At 39.7% G+C, this 16,214-nt stretch overlaps 1 protein-coding gene across 1 annotated transcript; it reads right to left on the bottom strand.

The window, feature by feature from the left end:
* Window positions 1–3,211: 3,211 nt before the first annotated feature.
* Window positions 3,212–14,869, bottom strand: LOC137295820 (prostaglandin reductase 1-like). Its single transcript, XM_067827373.1, has 9 exons — window positions 14,492–14,869; window positions 10,970–11,015; window positions 10,550–10,600; window positions 9,982–10,167; window positions 8,938–9,055; window positions 8,392–8,544; window positions 5,456–5,561; window positions 4,301–4,419; window positions 3,212–4,048 (listed from the first exon to the last, which is right to left on the bottom strand). Exons 1-9 carry the CDS (start codon window positions 14,595–14,597, stop codon window positions 3,938–3,940), a joined length of 996 nt encoding a protein of 331 aa, XP_067683474.1. The 5' UTR covers window positions 14,598–14,869; the 3' UTR covers window positions 3,212–3,937.
* Between the last annotated feature and the right edge of the window lie 1,345 nt (window positions 14,870–16,214).

The raw sequence follows: 16,214 nt of genomic DNA, 5'->3' as shown, positions 1-16,214 counted from the left end.
TATTAGCTATATATCCACATACGGGAGGTAACTCTTGTCACCCCAAATCTCGACCTGAAAACTTGTCTCCAAAATCTTGCAAAACAGTGGGTCATTTCTACGCCTTTTTGTAACGAAAGGAATGATTGGTCAGTTATTTTTAGCTAACCAATAACGAGAAGGAATATAAGGTTTGGCGTGCGCAAGTTTGTATCTGAGAAACCTGTGATGAAAATGTTTGACTTTGAAGCAATGAAATGTTCCGAAGTGTGTAGTAAATTAACTGCTTGCCGCTCCTGCTTGAAATCTGTGTTAATGTATTTGTATTAGATCATCTCAACAGTGACAGTGCCAAGTGTAAATATAACAATGATAAGATGGTTATTTTAGTCACGAAGACCATGTTTAATTTTTTAGACCTAGAAGTTTGTTGTTTTATTGAGTAACATTTTTTTCAACTCTCTAGTCACACAACAATCACACAACAAACACTTTCTCTGTGTGGTGTGTGTGGTGTGTGTAATTGAAATAAATAAATCTCCATATTTTGATGGTATCAAACGTTAGTAAGAAAAGACTTAAAGCACAGCCAACAAACTAAGTTACTCCCACAGTGGTTGTATCATTAATGATTTGGTGTTTGCTTATTTTACTATATTTGAGTCACATTATTCTGATATATCCATTATTGAATACCAGGTTATAATTATTAATAAAGCATACAGTATTCTGCTGCCATTTCCTGTGCAGCAACTTTTACCAGTTTTGTTATGACCCTAAATGTTTACCAGTGTGCCTAACCTTTACCGTGTACAGCTGCGCAAGAGAAATGCCAAAAAGTGTTTGAACGGATTAATTGATAGACCAGAACAAGAAAATAATAATTTGATGTCTTATAGATGTGCTGAGAGTGTGAATATGAGATGGTTCCAGTTTACAATAGTGAATAATATTTTAGCAACAAATGGCTTTCTGTACAAAATAGGAATATCTGAATCACACTTATGTAATTTGTGTGGACAAGAATCAGAAACTATGGTACATCTGTTGTTTGAATGTCCTTGTGTAAAAAAAAAGATATGGAAGGAAATTCAAAAGTGGCTCAAAACTGTTTCAGAGGGTGAAAAAAAGTTTTCACTAGATAATATTATGTTTGGATTTAAAGGTAAACATTATAACCCATTGAATGCTGTAATTTTGGTAGCTAAAGAAGCTATCTACAGAAAAAGCAGAAAGAGGCAAACTCTGAATATTAGATATATTAAAGGAGAAATCAAATATTATGAGGCAACAAAAGTGATAGCTTTTTCTAATTGTAATTATGCCAAATTCTTTAGCTTCTGGTCCTCCTTCCATACATTATTTGCTAAGGATTAACTTTATCAACAGACGTGTAGAACATGTAACACTTCAGATATATGCTTATTTGACCGTTTTACATATTTTTGAGCATCATGATATTTGACAATGTGATTAAAGAAACACCGTACTTCTATACATGGAGCTGCCTGTATTGTGCTGCACAGATGAGGTAAAGTCTGTAAACGTGTAACAGTCCATAAATATGCTTAGTTAACTAGTTTCTACACTTGTGAGTAGCATGATATTTGACAATGTGATTGAGGATACACAGTGACTGTACTTGTGTACTACGAAGCTACCTGTACTGTGTTACACAAATGAGGTAAAGTTTGCAAACATGTACACTCCATATACATGATTAGTTGACCATTTTTGTATACGTGTGTGCAGCATGATATTAACAATATGATCAAGGAAACAATGTACTTGAGTACTTCAAAGTTACCTATACTAAACTGTATTATTGAGGTAAAGTCTGTAAACATTTTCACACTCCATAAATATGTTTAGTTTGATCATTTAGCATGTTTTGGGACAACATGATATTGACAAAGTGACTAAAGAAACATTGTACTTTTGTATTGCTGAACTACCTGCACTGTACTAAGTCTCCAAACGTGTAATAATTAATGTACACGCTTAGTTTGATCATTTTACATACTTCTGAACAGTATGATACTTGACAATGTGATGTAGGATACGCTGTACTTGTGTATTATGAAGCTATTTGTATTTATACTGTACTAGTGACTTAAAATCTGTATACATAATTTTAGGGGAAAAAACATGAGAAAAAAATTCTGCACTTGAGTTTAGTTTTGTTTGAAACGTTCTCATAGTAAAAGGAGTTATCTTTCTCGGTGGTTTCAGTCAATGTGTTAATAGCAATGTAAAGTTTACCCCTAAAACATCTTTTAATGTGCGTCTGTTAGCAGTTCTTTTCCTTTTTCCTTGTATGTTAACAATGATGTGCTAAATGCAATGACACACACACACACACACACACACACACACACACACACACACACATGTTTACATATACTTACACGTGCTTATATCAGATTTTTTCTGTCACTCAGGGTGTCTGTCCGTAAAGATATAGATCTCACAACATGTAATCAGTGTCTGGCCTTCAATGTATCCATACACATCCCGGTTACATTAATACTGTACATTAGCGTGTTTGTTTTGTATTTTGTCATATCTTTCAAGGAATCAACAAAACCTCAACTGATCTCAACTAGTAGACAATCACTGTGAATCTGCGTTCGTGCACTTGCACTTCTCAAACGGGGTGACATTGTACACATCTTCCGTACAATCACGTCATGACATGCAGTGTGACGTGATACTAAAATTTGTCGTGCATGGCCAGACAACTGAACTGTTATGTAGTATGTCGTGGCTCCCTGACGGAGACAATAATTCTGCAACAGATCTTTAAATGTTTCAAAGTCTTGAATATTGACGCATAATGAGAGCGATTAGCTATTTGCAGTAAGTGGGAGTAGGATTTTTTTCAATAAACACATTCGTTTGTCAAGTAGCTTTTGGCGCTATCGCGTGTTGTCCATTGGCGGATCCAGAGGGGTGGGTTGCAGGGCTGCGCCCTATCCCCCTTTTGTCCCGAAACTTTGTTAAATGACCATTGAAACTCGCGTGAAAATGAAGTGCGCGCACACACAAGACACACACCATTGAATGTTCGCGTCACAATAAGACTGAAAAATTGCCGATGTGACTTTAAATCTTAACTCATTTACTCCCAATGATGGGTACACTATGCGATCTCCTGGAACACTGCTCCAGTCGGGGTGTCAATTACCCGATCCAGTTGTTTTTTGTGAAAAAAGAAACAGAAACAACAGGAAACGGCGGTACGCTTGTAATCGGTCTTTGTTCAACACTAGTGCTGAATTTAGGTCACTGTACAAGCCCGTTCTGTTGTGCAGGCTGGCGACATTGCAACAAGCTGATCAAAGGTGCTTGGTGGCAGACAGGGCTTAATACCTTAACTAAATACGTGTTTGTGGCTAAATGGGGAAAATAGAATCTTGTAAATATTTGTAATAAATCATATTTGTCGTTGACCTGATTAACTGTATTGTTTTTGTTTTCCGACAATAGACCATGACCCCTAGTATGGTGATCTACCGTCTGTTATTGGCGATCTGTAGCTTGTTTTATATAGAATTGTCCAAATAGTGATCTTAGTTTAAACTCACCACGCTAGTGATAATGCTAATTGTGATGTTCTAGTTGTTTTACTGTCGACATCGACAGGCTTGTTATAATACACATATATTCCATTTCAGTGTTAAATGTTCTCGTCACGATATTGCTGAAATATTACCGATGTGACGTTAAATATTAACTCACTCCGACAATAGATTGAAAGAATACAGCTTTCATTCTACAAACACGTTTTTTTTGTTATTTCTCCATATATAAATATATATGATATATATATAACATATTAATGTTGCAAAGTTTCACAGAATAACAGTCAGCTATAATGCTACAAGAATGAATAAATATTCATAAACACAAGCATATATAGTATGCAAACTGATATGATCAGTTATCGCTTTGATATCTAAGCTTTGACGATCATCTTCCCAATGTTGGCTCCTTTCAAGAGCGACATGAAGATCTTGGGCATGTTATCGAAACCCTCTTCAACCGTTTCTCTGTACTTGATCTTTCCCTGTAATATATAATAGAATGGAATATGGAATAAGTCTTGTGGAAATGATGAGATATTTCCGTGACCCCTCGTGGTAAAATGTCGAGACAGTGGTTTTACCGACAACCGTTGTGATAATCTGGCTTTTATGTCGAACAAAACTGATCTTTGGAAGAAGTCTCCTGACGCTGGACACAACTCTTTAACATTATCATCTCCAAAGCCGGAACACAGTTGAATATTATTGAATATATACTTGATCTCGATACTTACCTCATCTATCCATTTCTTCATTTCAGCTTTGCCCTCCAAGAATCTTTTCCACCACCGGTACACAATGAAACCTTCAATTTTCAGTTGTTTGGACAGGATGGTCATATAGGGGCTGGGGCCTGAGAGTAGACACGAAATAGTGAGTGAGCGAGTTTAGTTTTACAAGCACTCACCATTAGTCCAGCTATATGGCGGCGGTCTGTAAATAGTCGAGTCTGGACTAGACAATCCAGTGATCAACAGCATGAGCATCGATCTGCTGAATTAGGAACTGATGACATGTGTCAATCAAGTCAGCGAGTCTGACCACCCAATCCCGTTATTCGCCTTTTACGACAAGAATTGTTGCCTTTTGAGGCAAGTATGGGTTGCTGATGACCTATCCCACCCCAGATCTTCACGGGACGACACAAAATAAATTTACATGAATGTATAGAAGAAAATAGGAAGCCTGTTGAAAATGCAACTTTCATCGTCAAAATTCCATCACTGTTCACGGGATTTCGACTGTGCTGCTGACAAATAACACGAACGATGATTTAACAGATATATCTAACACTAAACATGTTTGCAGATAAAGAGACTGCACGTCATGTACAAATCATAACTGACATGGAAACATCTTCATGGAAGCATCCATGCCATCAGTCCAATTACTGAACAGGACTCTTCCAGTAGTTTTCATTCGCAAACTACATGATTGTCCTAATAGTCATGTTTATGTGGTAACTGATTAATATCATAGCTGGCGATCATATTCAGATATAATATTTTCAGAGAAGAGACACCTGATGTAAATTGTCTATCTGATGATGTAATTTTAAATGCATCTGATCGCATTAAAACAACCTGCCACGACTCCTGTCTTACAAAACAAGTCCATCATCTGTCCATGCACATAGCAGTTTGTTCCGTAGTTTGCCATGTAATGACACTGTGTTTCAAGTTGGATATGGCCCTCACAGTATAGATAGTGTTGGAAGGCCTGTAACAACTCCCACGCCCAACTTCGACATTTCGGTCCAAATACAATTACACGGCATTTTTTTAACCAAGCACGCACGAGCTTGATATGCGTGCATAACCTGATATCTCACCAAATATCCAACAAATTCCAAGAGGGTATGCTAGTGGTATAGCTCGATAAATACTTACCGATAGGTGGCTTTGTGGCATTGTAGACTGAAATACCACCACAAATAGAAATCCTGCCGAACAAATTCATATGCTGAAGTGCTGTTGACGTGAAGTCTCCTCCCACCTGTAACAGTAAATGCTTCTTGTCAAGTTTCAGTTTTTAGACAGCCCTACTGTGGTCATAAGTCACAAAGGCAGCCGTAATGCAGTGTAAAGAGCGGGAGCTAAGGTTAACCTTTCTTGGAAAGAGACCCAGGCGTCTTCACTATTCACTATTGTCATAGACTTCGTTGTTTCCAGCTGCTGTTTGGAAACCCTTGTTTAACAGTGTGCAGTTGTTCCACAGCATAATGTGTCGCATTTTCTGCAAATTAATAACAGACCTGCTCTCCCATTGTCAAGATGCTGTTCAGGTAAGGACGCCAAATTTGGTAGCTCGTGGTGAAGTGGGTAGATATTCCCTATTCAATGAATTATTCAATCTTTATTCAGAACAGAAGGCCACATGCCACATGTATTTACACAGTTCAACAGCAGAGTGGATTTCTCTTCTAAGTAACACGATTGATAAAAAGAGCGGTTTATTTCCAATAAACATGTGATTTGAAGTTGACAAAAGTTTGATAAATTTATGTTTTGACGGTTGTTTCGTAAAATAACTGGGTATATATTTTGCTTCTAATGTTTCTATAATAATCACAAATTGGAAGAACATGGTATTCATCTTCCAGGACATTCAATTTACAGTATTTGCACACAGTAGATTGCTTGTGAAAGTTTCCCTTACAACAGCCTAAGTCATGATAACGGAACGAAACTGTGACATGGCTATTATTACTTTCGTAGGCCTGACATAGCGCACATATGATTCACACATGAAAGTTTCTTTTAACAGGGAATAAGTAAATGTACAGCGGCTATTTTGCAGTTCTGCATGCCGTGCCTGTATAAATCAATCTTTGCTTGTTCTTACGGGTAAATTTAAGAAATGGTGTTTATTTCCAACTCCCTGCCATATCCATGTTCAAATCTAAAGAGAACAGTTTTTACATGTAAAGCCCAATTAAACCTATTTCGCTCGATGCTTGCGTTTGAATCTACGATTACATGACATTTTGTAGGCTTTAGATGGGCAGCGTGAAGAGGGCATGGAGAGGAGCTTTAAACCAGTAAACAGTACAACCTTTAACAGTCTACACATGGATAGGGTACGTACCAGTTTCTCCAAATACAATAATTTGCTGTTGACATTCGCAAACCAAGGAATCGTTTACATGCAATGTAATACCCTTTCCAAGCCTTCATGTTTATGAAAACCCCATAATTCTGACCCATATAACAAGTGAACATGGGTTTCTTACAGTCCAATATTTTGAAGTAGATATCATCTGACAAGTTCTGAAAGCTACAAAGGCATTTTGTAATGGTCACTAAAGCTATCTTTGCCTTAACTGATATGTTTTCGGCAGATAAGGACCAATATAAAGTTCTTTTAAATGATACGCCAAGATACTGGTAGGGTGTGACAGTTTCAAGTGCATTTGATTTATAGACTTTTTCTTAATTTGACAGTTTAGATCCTCTTTTTAAACATCATGATTTTAGTTTACTTTCATCAAGGTTGACGTTAATTTACCCCTGTAGACCAATTTGGTAGATATTCCCATAGTGTTAATCAGTACTTTAAAATTATTAAATATTGGGCGAGATTGTTGTCCCAAAGCCTATAAGTCTCAGTATAGTTTGACAGAAGCTGGAAGGAAGTGTTGGGCATTAAATGTTACAAAAGTGTTGTTTGGTTACGGCTTCGGCTATGTATGGGTTAATTAAGATGTAGGCTGTATTAGCAGTTTTATTTCCAGTTTTAAGGAAAGGTGTGTTGTAATTGATAACCAGTGTTTCTTTGAAAACATATCAAGTTATCTTCCAGTTTTCCGTATTGCACTCTGTAAGCTCCGATGCTCTAACCATCAATAGGACGAATGATCGGCCAAGCATGAAGCGAAATATTATGCTCTTTTTGTATTGTACCCACTTCTGAATCCCACTTCTGCTTAGAATGTAACTTTTATAACAATTTTTCGACCGGCCCTGCTCCCAAAGTAATATTGCTCTTCTCCATCTCTCCATAAATTTTTACAATTGTTGTAATCTAAAAAAATGCTTCTCGTACTAATAATCTAGCTAAATATGTATTTCTACATTCACAATAAGTGTTCAATCCTGTTCTATTGCCTACACGTGTAGCCGTCTTAGTGATGAGCCCTGGCCCGCTTTGTCCAGTCACTGTTCAACCCTGTTTCAGGACCCGGTCACCACCATACTTCTTTGTGCCCGATTCGCTGTCTTTTCATCCTTATCCTCAAATGTCATATAAATTGTGTATCTTTAGTGTGCATCAAGGATTGCAATGTGCATGTTTTGAAGACGCGGACGGACGTAAATGGCCTTGACTGTGGGTGGAGGGGCGCTGTACTAGCTGTACTAGGAGGGTGTTGTACGCATGGGATGTTGGCAAATCGTTGGGGAGTTCGAACCCCCTGACCACCCTCAACCCTACAGCGATCCGCCATTGCAAACAGTTGGTGTTTCGGGTGCAGCATGTAAAGTAAATATGACTAGGCCTTGTACATACTGTATATGTAGTGTTGCCTACAGAATGTTGGAGGCCAGGTTTCTGCCCAACGTGTTAACAACACATGTGTCTCTCGGCCTAATGGTTACCAGGACATGTTTGTATCGGTACAATTGTCTCCTACTTCCCAAATACTGCTGTAATGTTGGCCCTCCACTGCCCATATTTACGATGCCCAACAATGCGCTTGTTATCCTTTGTCATCAAAGGTTTCGTGTAATTATGTTAAGCATTGTACGTATGTCGATAATAGATGGGTGTTGTAGTTACAGTATGGTGACTTTGGGTTTATGTTGTAGGTGATGGACGCTGTACGTACATTATCAAAGTAGCAGTCAATTCCGTCCGGAGCAGCCTCTTTCAGAGACTCGTTGATGTTTACTTCCTTGTAGTTGAACACGTGATCAAATCCAAGACTCTTCACCCAATCACATTTCTCCTTTGATCCAGCAAAGCCAATCACCTTGCACCCCTGGAAACGATGTTAACACGATTGGTTTTTGAACAGTTATATCCTCCTTCTTATACCATGAGGAAAATGCAGTCGCGTTTACGATGAACAAGGGAGATAAGTGTGTGGAATAATATCTTTTAATATATAACGAGTTCGATGTCTTACTGTTGACACTTGTCTGGTCATCTATCCAGTGATAAACATCATGACCATCGATCTACGCAAGTGGCACTCGGTGACATGTTTCATCAGCCTGACCACCCGATCCCATTAGTCGCCTCTTACGACAAACATGGGTTGCTGAGGACCAATTCTAACCCGGATCTTCCAGGGTCCACTTTGAAGGTGAAGAGCTGCCCTGTGGTATTTGGTGCATCAGTCTATTAGACTGGCGTTATATGTTATTCTCACCTTGATCTTGGCGATCTGTCCGACAACACTGCCCACCGCCCCCGCGGCCCCATTGACCAGTACAGTCTCTCCAGCCTTAGGCTGACAGATCTCCAGGAACCCGAAGTAGGCAGTCATCCTGAAATGTGGCAGCCGCTTAATCAAACTCTACGGGTTACAACCTGGGGATGTTTCCGTTGTTGAAATAAAATTCAAGTGGCACATTCATTGACATCAACACACGTCATCGTACGCGACGACATTGGAGGTTTGTCTTGATATTAATAACTGGTTTGTACAGCTTGTCACTGTCACTTGTCACTCGTAACATATGTCATCGGTTCCCAATTGCGCAGATCGATCCTCATGTTGTTGGTCACTGGATTGTCTGGTCCAGACTCGATTATTTACAGACCGCCGCCATATAGCGGGAATATTGCTGAGTGCGGCATAATACTAAACTCACTCATTGTACATATTTATATACTTATTGCTGAAAAACATTCACCCAATAACAACAACCACAGTCTGCACAGAACTGATGTGGCACTTTCACTGAGACCTGCACTCAGGAATCAGACTAAAGCTAAAACAAGATAGGCGTTATGAGTGCTTGTCGTCGCACCTACAGACGTTGCTTATTTTATCGATCACTATTTAAAGAGCGTATACATCAGTCAAATGTCTTATATTTTGAATATTGATGACGACTGCGTTACTCAGATTCTTTCACCCCGTCACTTTAAATAGTGCTTCACAAGATCGGTGATGTAATACCTTATTCACTTCTGATGAACATGTGAGGATCCGGGTTAGAACTGGTCTTCAGTAACCCATACTTGTCGTTAAAGGGCACTAACGGGTCTCACTGTCTTATTTGACATGCCATGTCATCCGAGTTGCATAGAACAATCTTCATGATGTTAATCACTGGATTGTCTGGCCCAAACTGAATTATTTACAGACCGCCGCCATACAGCTGGAATATTGCTGAGTGTGGCATTGACCAACCAACCAATCAGCCAACCAACCATTAAACCAACCACTGCTGGTGAGAACACCTACCCTGGCATGCCCAAAATTCCCAGTGCGAGGGATGACTTCAGATTTCCAAGGTCGGGCACTTTGAGGAAACGGACAGCTTCCAAGTCTTCTGGTTTTGAAGGGTCGACCAGTGTACGGGAGCGCCATCCCGAGTACATCTGCACCAGACATCCGACGGGGTAGTCCTTGTTTTTACTCTCCGAGACCCTGTGAACAAATTATCTTTTTTCCCATAAATGAAAACAAAAGTGATCGTTAGACAACGTTGTCCTGCCTACACATAAAGGTATATTGCATTTGCATGTTAATAATATGCAGTTCAGTATACCTCTATCCTCCATTTGTCAATAACTCCCAGGAAGCTCTCTCTCTCTCTCTCTCTCAAACGCGTACAAGCATACGCACACTCATCTCTCTGTCTCTCTCTCTCCCCTTCTCTCTGTTTTTCCCCTCTCCGTGTGCATTGATCCATACTGTACTGAATAATAATTACATATAACCAAACGTATCAACCTCGTATTGCTAACTAGTGTTTTTGTGAAAACAAAGCAATACAATTTTGTTCAGTAGAAATTACAAAGTTGCGTACTTCGCCACCTGTTCGCCGATGACGCAACTCCCGACAGGGAAAGAGTGTGCCCTGAAAAAGCAATAAAAACAAAATACAGTGTGTGAAGTATTGAAATATGTATACAGGAACTTGTACAACAGGTTTTAAGCACCGGGGCTAATAAACATCCAAGTGCAGTGATTCATCTCATTCTAAACACCAACTCCGCTTTCCTGAAGCTATGTGGTAGATGCATTCCGGAAGCTATTTATGTGTGACTATTTTTGAGGCGTCCACTCTATAGGCTGCTTTTGTGTGACCTTTTTTCAGAGATTCATTCTGTAGGCTTTGGCTGCGTAATGTTATTCAAGAGCTCGAACACTGTAGTTTAGTTTGAGCGTAGTTTAAGTCAATACCACATTATAACTTTGAGAATCATTACTCCAGTCGCGCTCTTACCTCATGTAGGGATCCACGCTAAGATATACTGCATCACAGATGAATTCTGAAACATATTTTCGTAAGCACGTATATTATATAGAGAAGGATTTTTTTATTGACGTCGCAATATTCCAGTTGTATGACGGAGGTCTATAAATAATGGTCGACACCATGAACAGAGAACTATAATAAATCAGAGTCGGTATTTGTCTTTAGAATATCGACAAAAATGTTTATTGATAGCATTACTGCATGCTCACCGTGTTTTACTGCACAAGATGAAACCGGTTTCGGTTTGGAACCATACAAATAACAAAAACACGCTGTTTCGTCAATGTAATGCATGTGAGATATGGGTAATAAATAAAATGCTACGCTTGTTCTCATTACAAACGAATTGGGAAGGTCACGAGTCTTTTATAATTGGTATGTAATGAGACCTTATGTAGTAGTCTCTGTATCTGTGATAAAATCATGAAATGAAAACATTCCTTTCACACAAACCGGAACATGAAACCTTTCTAGCGGCAGAGCCTCGTTTTGAGATTTCCACGATTTCCAGGTTTCTGTTTGTCAGAGCTCGCTGTACGAGGCATTAGCAAGGATTGGAAGGAGCGTTGTGCTTAGATGTACCAACTCATGCTGATTAATATTTATCCATCCAATAAAATGAATTACATGTATATAAATTCTGGACTAGTTATTGCAGTAGTTGCGCAATAGGACGGAACCAAGTCAGTAGGAATTGAGACTGTTGTGTAATCATTGTTTTGACTTGGAACACTTCTGATTTTTCTTAATTTTTCGCTCATAGTTTAAGTTATGCAGATTCTGTGGTTATGAAAATATCGCTATCACCCCACCCCCTGTTGATACGCACGAGTACGGGTAATCATTGCAAGCCTGGATTCGAACAGACAGAAATTTCATGTTCACTGCAGTGAGAACATACGCTTACTGTCCAGTGTCTCGTACCAACTGATTAATAATATTTAGATTTGCAATCAAATAGAATAATTCATATGTCTAGTGAAATGTGATGTATCTGTCATTTTGTGACTTGCAGAACGCCATTAACAAAATGTCAAGTTTCAGCTAACTGTTCTCACAGGCGTCCAGTGTTATCATCAGAGCACAGAAAAGGGTGCTGAAGTATTGATAGAAGTGGCATAAAATCAAACTCACTCACTCACAGCATAAAGCAGCATGCTGAATATCAAGCTCAGAGGAGCGTCCACAGGTCGGAGGAAAGTCGATGTCTTTTGTTCATGACCGATGGTCGAGCTCTGACGCTAGAGAACACTGCATATACATAACGCAATACCTTGTATCAACACCGTTTCGTGGGGATTCACTGATGGTGGTGTGCCTCTCACATGGCTGTAATCGTGACCATGTGACGATTATGCATATCTGAATGGACAACGGCACATTAGTGACATCTTGGACACGGTTGTTGTACCATGTTTCATGACCACCCTCTGAACAAAAGGCATTGACGACAACGCTAGGCACGTGACGTTGGTGATTGCTTGCGTCAAGCCGCGGGAGAAACTCGTAGAGCATGTTAGGGATATTATGGGTTGTAGATTACGCCAAAGTGATCTTCCAGTGGGTTGCACTGGAACATGCCACACGATCTCAACGTCAAATTCAACGTCTGATACAGCCACTTGTGGCGATCGGGGATGTTATTGCATTTGGCGGAGTTTACTCCAGATATTGGCTTTGTGGTCGGCTCGCCTTTTTGATAATTCTTGATTTCTTGATAATTGTATCCCGGAATCTTGAAAATGATCACATATTCAACGCCATGCAAACATACTTATCGACACAATATCTGTTGTTATGTTTCCTCCTAAAAAAATAAAGTTTAAATTTCTTTTTATGTTTACCTTTAGTTATGGATAAGTGCCATTCTTTGCTATGGTCAACATATTAATGCGATGGAAAATATGGCGTGTTGCGATATTTTATTCCATGAGTATATTTACTCAGGGATGTAATACAATTTCCATCCTGCTTTTGTGTATCTGGGGGATTCAAATACGTATCGAAGTAACTTTTCCTTACACGGTGACATGCCTGTCCTAGATTAACTCACAGATACGCTGTACCTGATATAACAGCCCGCTGCTGGTTGTCATAACTTCGCAAAAAGGCTACCACTGTAACTAGCTATTCAAACGTTTTAAACATATCTTATCGCGCCAAAGACAAAGGGATTGGGCACACATTCACCTCTCATGGGCCTCCAGCTATTCAAATCATCAAGGTACCCCTTAAATATCCTGGTACGGTTGACAGGAATCGCAGCTGATAATCCTTATGTGGGATTATATTTTTAAGTCTACAGTTTCATAAAACCATGGTCTCGTGGAGATTAGTTCGTATTTATCTTCAGTGACTCATACTTGTCGTAACTACGGGGATAGGGTGGTCAGGCTCGCTGACTTGGTTGACACATGCCATTGGGTCCCAACTGCGTAGATCGATGCCCATTCCTTTTATCACTGGATTGTGTGGTCCACTTACAATTATGTACAGACCACTGCCACATAGTTGGAATATTGCTGAGTGTGGCATTAGAAAACAAACCAGTCAGATGACCGAGTCCTGTATCCACCAAGCGTTCGTGTGTACAAATACCGCCCTCTGCTGAAAGCTCAATGGAGGCTCTACGCCTGCCCTGGGTAGACACATAATCAGGGTACAAACTGGGACGATTAGCTATCTGTGTGGCGAACCTCTTCAACTGGGTCAGCAGCGTGTTGGGGCAGGACTGAATATCCACAGTATGTAGTGAGCCAGTTCAAATTTAACATGGCTTTAGATGTATTTCAACCAAAGCCAAAGACCAAGTTCAAACACATACACAAGGCAATCACACCTGAGTGTGAGTGTGGTTAAACGCCGCCTTTAGCAATAGTTTAGTGATATTCCAACAAGAACTCAAGAAATGGGCTACCCACATTTTACCCATATATTGAACCAGGATCTTCGTTGTAACTAACTGGCCTACCTTTCACCGTCACAAGTGATTCGATGGGGTGTCCTTGTTTTGGTTTTCGTGGTACAGCGGTACGAATATTAATACGTCAGTCATTCACGTTTAGTGAGTGTGAGTCAGTCAGTTAGTCTGTAGGTCACCAAGAGAGTGTGTGAGTGAGCAATTTTTTTTTCAAAAATAATTATTAACAACGTCGGTGTGGCTATGGTAGAATACAGGCAAGGTGCTTTGAGCAAATGGCGAGAGAAATATTTCACCCTGAGCTTATTTGTGATGAATCTGAGTATAAGCAACAGTGTGTGTGTGTCTGTGTTTGTGTGTGTGTGTGTGTGTGTGTGTGTGTGTGTGTGTGTGTGTGTGTGTGTGTGTGTGTGTGTGTGTGAATAACACAACATTTCATAACAAAGCTAAGCACCGTTCATTTACCCAGTTAGCAAGACGCTAAGCCAGCGCAATACCGGTCACCGGTACATCACGTTATAACAGTGTGGGTGGGAGATATCAAATCCTCCGTCACGCCATATTCTCACCTCCGTCTTTCAACTCAGGCAGTTCCTCCTCTTCAAGCTTGAAGTTTGAGTCCTTCGGCTCTCCTTCAAACTTTGTAGCAAGTATCCACTTCTTTGATTTAACCATTTTGTCGTCAGCCTGCCCGCTCGTGTTCCCTCAGCTATATATGTAGTTACTGAGCAGGAGTAATGACACAGCAGTAATAGTGAGAGTAGAGTGTCCCAGGCTGAATCAACACATGCGTCCAAAGGTCGGGTAGAATCTTATCAGCTAGGTATAACTCTCCATACCTTCTGCGCTCTGGAGTTCGTGCGAATCATGTATGGGTTAGATGTATAGACTTGTCCGTCACTGTCCCATGATTTAGCTGTGCAGATTTGATGGTTATGAAAAATTATAAATGGAACTGCTGATCTGTGCAGCAAATAATGAAAAACGTGTTGTGTCTATTATTTAGGTTTGTAGGCTTTCAGTGCAGCTGTTAGTGTAAAACATGAATTATGTATAGAATGTGGCAAAGAAAAAAAAAGAATGGTTTGATACTGAGGGAAGAACAATTTTTGTTTGAACTTAAAGTCCTTGCAGGCGGGTAGCAAGCAATGTTTGGCGTAAGCCCAGTGGGTTACAAAGCTTCATATTTAGACATGGATAGGCTTGCCCTCTTTAGCAAAGATCATGTGTAAGTACGCGCTTTTTTCGTTATGATAGCTACGCCCCTGCCTCGCCAGTCATTCACACTTTCCTTACGTGTTCGCCATTCACAGTTTCTAAAGTTACTTCTCTGTGGTGGTTATAATCCAGATATTTAGTGAATTGAAAACACATACATATCAGCGTTCGAAATTAACATCGGTCCTTAGGCCCGAAACTGACTGAAACCACTCGGACCCACCGCTTTTGTTTCCTGTATGCCCGTATAACCGACAGCATATTTTCACCCTCCATAACTAAGGGTATTATATTTTCAGGAAATATCATCTCTTATTTCTAGGTTTTATATCGATCCCCATCTGTTGTATGTACGTGAAACGACGATCATTTTCGATTAAACAATTTAGATTACTGAAATGTTTTCATTTAAACTCAAGGAAGATATCCAAATACATTGTAAAGACTAGTCAGTCATTAGGATAAAATTAAACTCTCAGTATGTTAGCTGTTCATGTTATGGAAATCACCTATATTGTAGCTAAAATATAGGACTACACGTTCTGATCAGGACCTACAGCTCACTTTGAGTGAGTCAGTGATGGAGAGAGTTAATATTTAATGTCACATCGGCAATATTTCAGCATATGTGACATTAAAATGGAAGGTGTGTGTATGATAAAAACCAGTCATCACAGGACAGTGAAACAACTAGAATGTCGCAATTACAAAATTAATACAACTAGTAAGGAAAGTTAAAACTAACAGCACTATTTGGACAATGCGGTATAAAAACGGGCTACAGAGCGCCAACTGGGTCCTTAGGGTATGCAGCCTTTCAGGGCTAAGAGCAAACACTGGTTCATATTACATGGTGCCTTGACACAGATAACATCGTGATTCCCTTTTACATAAATACCTTTTATGCTTGCAAGATGGGTTTTGAACGTGTTTACATTCGTTCCCTCTACAACAGAACTCATTACTACGGACTTGACATATATGCTAAGTCTTATTCTCGTGTTTCTAATTTGAATGCATCCTACAGATCGTGCTCCAAGGTCAAAGGTCGAACGTTTGCTCACTTGCAGACGA

The sequence above is a fragment of the Haliotis asinina genome, chromosome 9 (assembly GCF_037392515.1).
Source record: "Haliotis asinina isolate JCU_RB_2024 chromosome 9, JCU_Hal_asi_v2, whole genome shotgun sequence".
Lineage (NCBI taxonomy): Eukaryota > Metazoa > Mollusca > Gastropoda > Lepetellida > Haliotidae > Haliotis > Haliotis asinina.
The sequence above is the reverse complement of the archived record's forward strand: the minus strand, read 5'-3'. Positions and strand labels throughout refer to the sequence as shown.

Bases quoted from the DNA above. Each gene is read 5' to 3' on its own strand.
- LOC137295820 (XM_067827373.1), bottom strand. From the start codon at position 14,597: ATGGTTAAATCAAAGAAGTGGATACTTGCTACAAAGTTTGAAGGAGAG. The intron at 10,601-10,969 runs GTAAGAGCGCGA...TTGCTTTTTCAG, and splicing joins AGCGTGGATCCCTACATGAG to GGCACACTCTTTCCCTGTCG. The intron at 5,562-8,391 runs GTACGTACAGCG...TTACTGTTACAG, and splicing joins TTGACTGCTACTTTGATAAT to GTGGGAGGAGACTTCACGTC.